Source organism: Phyllostomus hastatus, unplaced genomic scaffold (assembly GCF_019186645.2).
Source record: "Phyllostomus hastatus isolate PE091 unplaced genomic scaffold, TTU_PhHast_1.1 phas_scaffold_555, whole genome shotgun sequence".
Lineage (NCBI taxonomy): Eukaryota > Metazoa > Chordata > Mammalia > Chiroptera > Phyllostomidae > Phyllostomus > Phyllostomus hastatus.
In genome coordinates this window covers 3,082,341-3,090,083 of record NW_025334036.1, presented here as the reverse complement: position 1 = coordinate 3,090,083, position 7,743 = coordinate 3,082,341, and the positions used below count along the sequence as shown (strand labels likewise).

At 62.1% G+C, this 7,743-nt stretch overlaps 1 protein-coding gene across 2 annotated transcripts in view; it reads right to left on the bottom strand.

The window, feature by feature from the left end:
- Positions 1 to 291: 291 nt before the first annotated feature.
- ZNF592 (zinc finger protein 592) overlaps positions 292 to 7,743 on the bottom strand; it is a 41,941-nt gene continuing 34,489 nt past the window's right edge. For both annotated transcript variants that reach the window (XM_045824789.1, XM_045824790.1), the window contains exons 5-10: positions 4,496 to 4,672; positions 4,093 to 4,252; positions 3,688 to 3,978; positions 3,407 to 3,519; positions 2,610 to 2,745; positions 292 to 1,207 (exon numbers count right to left, since the gene is read on the bottom strand). In XM_045824789.1, the coding sequence (XP_045680745.1) occupies positions 698 to 1,207; positions 2,610 to 2,745; positions 3,407 to 3,519; positions 3,688 to 3,978; positions 4,093 to 4,252; positions 4,496 to 4,672 (1,387 nt within the window). In that variant the 3' untranslated portion in view covers positions 292 to 697. The remainder of the gene's footprint in view (positions 1,208 to 2,609; positions 2,746 to 3,406; positions 3,520 to 3,687; positions 3,979 to 4,092; positions 4,253 to 4,495; positions 4,673 to 7,743) is intronic.

Sequence of the window (7,743 nt, the reverse complement as noted above, 5' to 3'; positions counted from 1 at the left end):
AGCAGCAGGGCGGGACGCACGCCCCTTCCGAGGGGTCTGCTCTCGCTGCCCGCCTGCCCGCCGGGGCGCACGCACTTCTGCTCCCCCGGGGCTCCACAAGGGGGTGGGGGAGGGTTGCTGCCGAAGTTTCCCCACGCGGACAGGATGGGCCAGTGACACAAGCCACCCTCCGGGACTGTCATTCGGGGGAGGAATCAGAGGAAACGGGAAGGAAGGGCAAGGCGGCCACGGCCAGGCCAGGCCGAGCACTCCGAGAGGGAGGGCAGCAGCCCGCCCTCCCCCCCACCCCCATCCCCCCCTCCTCAGGCTCTGGCCTCCCAGACAGCTCGTTGGGGCCCCCGGTTGCCGGCAGCAGGTGGGGAGCCTCCCCGAAGAGCGCGGCCGCTGAGCGGTTTCAAGCGGAGCGGGCAGCGCCGGGGCTGGAAGGACACGGACGAGAGTCAGGGTTCCGGGAAGCAGCACAAAGCCATAAATAACAGAAGTAAATTCAGATCTGGGAGCTTCCGGGGCAGCCCACACCTCCTGGGGCCGGGGCGCACCCGGCTCCCTGCAGCTCGGGGGGCGGGCACCACCCCAGGGCCCCGCCCCTCTGCCACACTCACACCGGGCAGAGCAGCTGGTCTCCCCCACGTCCCGGTCCGCACGGCCGGAGCGGCACGCCACAGCACACCCGACCGCACGCACCGCGAGCCTCCGGTCACGCCTGCGGGGACGGCGCGTGGCTGTCCTGATCCCGGGAGGCCTGTGGCTGACTCTGAGCCTCCCGGGCACCGTCCTCCTCGGGGGCCGGGCCTGGCGATCTTCGGGCCTCTGGGTCACCTGACGAAAGCTCGCCAGTACATTCTTCCAGTCCGTTCTCCCTGGCGTCCATGGACACCTCCTCCCCGGAGCCCTCCTCCGGCTCCGCCTCCTCCGCGGCCTCCTCCTCGTCGTCCTCCTGCTCTCTCACCTTGTGGACGATGAAGAGGTGGCGGCCCAGGGAGCCAGCGGAGGTGTAGCACAAGGCGCAGAGCGGGCACTGGGCCGTGGAGCTGTCCGTCTGGTGCTGAGGTATGTGGCTCTGGAACTCGAGCCCCGAGTCCGTGGCAAAGCTGCATTTCGCACACTGGAAAAGGGACTTGTGCCTCTTGACGGAGGAGACGGTCACGCCGTTGCTGGTGCCCGGAGCGTCCGCTGCCCCGCTGACCCGTCTCTTCAGATGGTTCACCTGGAGGGGACACAGCGTGAGCCGAGTCCAGGCCGCGCTGGGCCCGCGGCAGGAGCTCCCAGACACAACAGTGCCGCCCAAGGCCTCTTGGAATTGCCGCCCAGGCCAGGGTCACCCTGGCCCTGACCACCGGTCTGGCTTGGGTTTGTTTGGGTTGGTATTTTTTTTTTCTTTTTTTAAAGTAAAGTATGCTTGTGGCACTACATTCCAAAGACACAGAAAGGGCATGGAGATCACGTCCCTCCAGCCCACGCCCCCCGCCTGATCTCCAGAGATCACCCCATCCCACAGGCCCTGTGGCTCCTCCCAGAGGCAGTCTACCTGGGCATGGAAGTAAAACCGCCGCCTTTTACAAAGCGATGACGTGCGGTTTCCTCTGCCCCGCCCCTTTCGTGGCACAACATGGCTGGCCCCTCCCCCCGTCTCCGTGAGGCTTAGCCAGAGGCCCTGGCTCCCTAACGGCGGCACACGGACCCACCACAGGGCTGGACGGTCCCCGCTGGCGGACACTTAGTCGGGCTCCATCTCTGCCACGCACACAGCGCTGCGCTGAACACCCTTAGCACCCTGCCTTGTGCCCACGGCCCAAGGTATCCGACAGATAAAGCCAGGCAGGCAGCTGGCTGCTGCTGCACCAAAGGGTGCGCGCTCTTGGAGGGAAGAGGAGGGGGTGCATTTTAATCGCAGACAGATGTGGCCAAAATGCCAACGACGCCCCGCCTGCCGGGAGGGGAAGGGCCTTCGCCCCCCAGGGAGACACCTGCTCTGAGCAGCCCAGAGGGGACGTCCTGGGGCTCCAGGTGCTCCCCGCGTGTCCCAGACGCGCCAGCGCCCTCCGAGGACTGGCCCCTTGCGTGGGACGGGGCCGAAGCTGCGGTGAGGACGGAGGCCAGGCAGCTGCCGAAGTTCCCCGGGCTGAACCGGGAATGGGCGCGGTACGAGGATGAGGGCAGGACGAGGGGTCAGCACAGCAGGGGTCCGTCCGGGTGCGGCTCCTCCCACAGCTGGTGCTGGGGGGCCAGCCGAGTCTGGCCACCGTCCCCCGACGGCCAGCCCCCTCGCCCACTGCTAGGACTGAGGCAGAAGCAGGCACGTACACGCGGAATCTCTCCCACGTCACTGAGAGCAGCCCGCCCCCCTGAGGAGGGGCTCACGGAGACGGGAAACCGCAGGTCCAACAGGCCGACGGGCTGCCTCACGGCCTGGGCCCCTGTCCTTCCCCTGTGTGCGGTCCCGGGGGTCCCACTGGGCTCACCCGCACGGGGGGGGGGGCGTTGTCGCCGCCGGTTGTGGCATGGCCACGACGACACTCGGGTGCCCTGTGGCCTTCCCAGTGGGCCTCCCCCCCCCGCTCCAGGCCTCACTGAGCCGCCGCTGCGCCAGGCAGGAGCCCTGCACTCACCTGAGGGGAGTGCCCGCCCGGAGGTCTGATGCTGGACGTCTGGCTCAAGTCGGGGTTTCTGATTCCATGCATAAGGCTGATGTGGCTCTCCAGGAGGGAGGGCCGAGGAAAGCTGGGGCTGTCCTCCGTGCAGTACCTGCGAGGGGGCAGCCGAGGCCAGCGTGTGAGAGGACGCGCCCCGGCGCCCAGCGGCCCGAGCGGGAGGCGGAGGTGGATAGTGCTGCTGGCTCCCGGGCACAGCGCCTGGCGCAGCCGGGCAGCGGGCAGGGTGGTCCTCGGGCCGGCTGGGGGCGCTGGGTCCTCCCCGGAGAAGTCCCTCCGGCAAGCAGCAGCCCGACCGACGACGGCAAGTGGGAGCGTGTGCCCGGGGTCCGGGTCACGAGCTTACCCTCCGCCGCCTGACGTCACTACCCAGAGGCCCAAGCGCTGGGCGGGGCCTCAGCACAGGAGGCCGCATGCGCGCTGAAGCACAGGCAGGCGGCGCCGCGGGGGCTCACGGTCACACCGCCGCCCACGTGAGCCCCAGGGCCCTTCGCCACTGACGGGCAGTGCAGCCCGGGGTCAGGGAGGCGGGACGGTGGGGGGGGGCCGCGGGAGCCCCCAGGTTCTGGAAGCTGGTTTCCGACCTGCCCCAATTTCTGACCTAGCCACAGCATTTTCCATTTAGAAACTCGCTCATCTCTGGCCTTTGACCCCCGATCTCAGAGCAGAGAGAAGTCCCTGGACGAGCCGCGGACAGAGATTTCAGGTTTCGGGCCTCCGGGCTTCCCCCCCTGCTGCTGCGGAGACTCACTCACCCGCACGTGTAGACCTTCCTGACGGTGTCGTGGTTGTTGCGGATGTGTTTGCGCAGGCTGCTGGGCGTGTGGAAGGACTGCTCGCACTGCCGGCACGGGTACCGCTTCAGCGCCTGCAGGGGGCCCCGGAGAGCAGAACGTCAGCACCGCGCGACGGTTCTGCACGCCCCTTCCTCCTCGGACGACTGGGGCAGGCAGGGGGACGCCGCGCGGACCTCAGCATGTGCAGCGCCCGCCCTGCCCCAAGCGCCCGGACCCCCCCACCCCCGGGGCGCACCTACCCGACCGTGGCTCTTTTTCATGTGGGACACGTAGCTCTCCCGGTCGGGCACCCACTCCTGGCACTCCTGGCAGGTCCAGCCTGTGCTCCTCAGCCGGGGCTTGCCCTCTGCCCTGCGATGGGCCTCGGACCTGCCCCAGCGGCCCGACGGCAGCGAGCTACCCCGGGCAGCCACGCCGGTCGGCGGGGGCTCGGTGGGAACTCGGGAACCGGGGCGGCCGGAGGAGGCCGTGTCAGCCGAGGACTGGAGGCTCGACAGCTCCTCCACGTTGCGGGGGACCCCGTGGACGCTCTGGGGATGGGGAGAGCGGTTACTGACTGGGCGAGGGAAAGAGGCACAGAGTCAGACCCCCGGCTCGGGGCGCGCGCGCCCACCCCCCCAGGCCTCCTCCCCCGGGACGCCCACCTTGACGTGCTGCATCAGCTCCGGCTTCTGCAGGAACAGGAGCGGACACTCGGGGCACTTGAAGACGCCCACCTGCGCCTTGCTGGCGTCCTGGTAAAAATGCTGCTGGATCTGCCTCTTCTTGTGGAAGACCATCTCGCAGGAGCACTTGTACATGAGCCTGCAAGACAAGCCCCAGGGCGTGAGGCGGCCGAGGCTCTGCGGCAGAACCGCACGGCCCTCCACCCCGGCTCTGCTCCCCCCGGACCAGTGTGGATACCCCCCCGGCCTCAGGATGTCTTCGGGGGGCTCCAGACACCTCTGCCGCTAGCCTGGCTCGCAGTCTGCCCCAACACCTCCCCCTGCAGCACCCAGGCCACTGGGGTACGCCCCACAGGCCTGCTGGCCCTGAAGCAGCACTCACTGGGAGGGTTTAGGGGGCTGGGTGGGGTGCTCGGTGGCGCTGTGGTCCGCGGTGCTGCTGGCAGTCTTGAAGGCCATGGGGCAGAAAGCACATTTGTGGAAAACCTGGCAGTGTTTCTCCTGGATGTGGCTTTTCAGCAAGGCCAAGGTCAGGTGGACAACCCCGCAGTGGATGCACCTGAATGACAAAAGGTGGGGGTGGGGGGTGGAGGTCAGACACCCAGAGGTGGGCCTGGGAAAGGAGAGATGGAGGGCAGGAACAGAGGCATCTCTCGAGACACGCCCTCGAGCGCTCAGCCTTGCGTCCTGAGAGCCTGCCCGCTGCCGTCTGGCAGGATGCGGTCTCCCAGGGCCGCCCAGGGTGGCCCAAGGCCAAGGCCACACCTGGTGGAAAAGCTGGGAGAAACCCTCCCCTCCCTTCACAGGCCAGAGGGTAGTCTTCTGCAAACCAAAAACTTCAGGCCAGCTAAGAGAAGTCGGTGGGGTGGAGAAGGAAGGGAGGGGCCCCAAAATGACACGAACAGCACCCGTTTGTTGCGGCACCGCCGCAGGGGTCCAGGAGCAGAGCAGCGTCGGGAGGCTGCGGAAAGGTGTGCCCTCCCCTGGTCGGCGCTAAGGCTGCGGGACGAGAAACGGCCAGGAAACCCTATGCTCCCTGGAGCAGCCGCGTTGGAGCGAGTAGCCCACAGCCCAGGGAGAGACACTGCAGAGCGCCCCCGCGCGGCGGCATCCGCTGTGCGGGCGGAACGTGCTCTGCCGCACTGTCCCCGACGCTGCTCTCGTCCCAGTTCATACGGGGGAGCGGCCGGCCGCACCCGCCGCACTGCAGGTGCTCTGCACACGCTGGGGCTGGGGTCGGGGCCGGGGCCGGGGCCGGGGCTGCTCCGCGCTGTGCAGCTCCTAAGGGTTGTGACGCCCCCTCGGTGGGTCCATGGACCACTTTTGTTTCTGTCTCTCCCCTATCCATGCCTACTTATGTCATTGTTTATGATGTATAAACCGTCTGAAACCATTTTTCTGCGGTCGAGGCCATGTTAGACTCCTCCTTTCTTTTTTTTATTTTTAAAAATATTTTATTTATTTTTAGAGAGAGGGGAAGGAAGGAGAAAGAGGGAAACATCAATGTGTGGTTGCCTCTCGAGCGCCCCCTTCTGGTGGGCCTGACTTGGTTGGCAACCCAGGCACCTGCCCTGACTGGGAATCGAACCTGAGACTCTGGTTCGTAGGCTGGCACTCAATCCACTGAGCCAGAGCAAAGATTCCTCCTTCCAACTTCAAATCTCTCTCTTAACATGCGGCCTTTCCTCTCTTCGGTATGTGACCTGCGTCCACTCAGCTTCCGACACCCTCACATGTGTTCCGTCCTTCCTCCTGCTCAGAAACACACTGGGGCCTCCCTCGTCTGAGAAGACAGCTCTGCTCTTCCTGTTGTGGGGACGCCGCCTGTAGCACTGGCTGCCCCGGAACCTCGGCATCGGGCAGGCTGAGGCCGCATGAAAGGAAGGACACGCCTTCCCCGAAGAATCCTCTGACCCCACCCATTTCCCTTCGAGTCTCTCTGCGAGCCCACTTTCGCAATCCACATAAATCATCACGGAATCCTGACCGACGTTCTTGTTTTTCTTCCTTTCGTGCGTCTGCGTTTGGAGGAGACACCAGGGGTTACGTCATCGCCTTTGCAGGCTCACGAGCAGCGAGGAGCAGCCCACAGAACCAGGGAGCTGTTCGCGGTGGCCTCGGAGGAACGGTCACCACTGAATCCGTGCGTGCTGTGGCGTCTGTGCAAACTCCTGACTCAGTTAAATCTTCTCTCCAGTTCAACGACGTAGCGACTGACTTCTAGCACACAGAGCGGGGGAACCTTCCATACCACAAGGTATTCGCAAGAGAAAAAAAAATACACACGTTTCCAAATTCATCCACAGTGGCCAGGCGCACCTGGTATACGCGGCCTTATTTGGGCAGGTTGACCGAACTTCCACAGGAACAGCACAAATACCCTCTTCAGAAATGCAACCAGAAACACAGCCGAGCTCCCTTGGAGACATGCCGTTCATGGAGACCGCACCGAGGAGACCGCACCGAGAGGAGGAACGTGAGGGGCCGGGGAACGCGCACCGAGCAACCTCGGCAGAGGTCGGGATCGAGCAGGGTTTGCAAACGGATGAAAACCGGGCGGAGGAGAAACCCAGCCCCACAGCCCGGCTCTGCACCCACTTCTCCGAAGAGAAGACAGACAGTGAGAGAAGCGTGTGCTGTGAGAGACGCAGTTTTAGAAAAGATGGAGAGCAGTAAAAAAAAAAAAACTTTGCTAATAATCACAAATAACTTAAAAATAACATATTGTTTAGAACAGTCTAAACTTGTTCCCTTATGACATCATTGGCCGCTCTCCAAATTATCGACAAACGGCAAAATAATGTATACGATTCTAAGTATATATGTAAAATGTATATGCATTTCACATAAAACATGAACATAAAAATATCTATGAAATGTACAGGCTTTATACATTGTCTTCAAGAAAAAGCAAAAATAATATAAAACAAAGTAATATTGTAAAACTGTAGTAGAGCCAAAGGAAACAGAATAGGCACCTTTGGAGGATTTATTTAAAAACATGAATACCTACAGAACAAGAGAAGATATTTGCAAATCATGTATCTGACAAGGGACTTGCATCCAGAATATATAAAGAACTCTTACTACTCAATAACAAAACAACAATTAACCCAATTTGAAAATGGGCAAAAGATTTGAACAGACATGTTTTCCAAAAAAGATATAAAGATATAAAAAAAAACCCAACCCAACCCCAACATAGAAAGATGCTCAGCACCATAAGCCCTCAGGAAAAAGGACACCAAAACCACCATGAGACAGCAGTCACGCCCACAAGGACGGCTCGAATCAAAAGCCAGACCTGAAAAAGTGTCGATGAGCACGTGGAGTGATCAGGCCCCTCACCCCCCACTGGTGGGAAAGTAAGCAGGGCACAACCGCTCTGGGAGACGGCCTGGTTGTTGCTCAGAAAAGTTAAACTGCCCTGGCTAGCATAGCTCAGTGGGTTGAGCGTGGGCTATAAACCAAAGTGTTGCAGGTTCGATTCCCAGTCAGGGCACATGCCTGGGTTGCAGGCCACGGCCCCCAGCAACCACACATTGATGTTTCTCTCCCTCTCTCTTTCTCCCTCCCTTCCCTCTCTAAAAAATAAATAAATAAATAAAATCTTTAAAAAAAAAAGTTAAA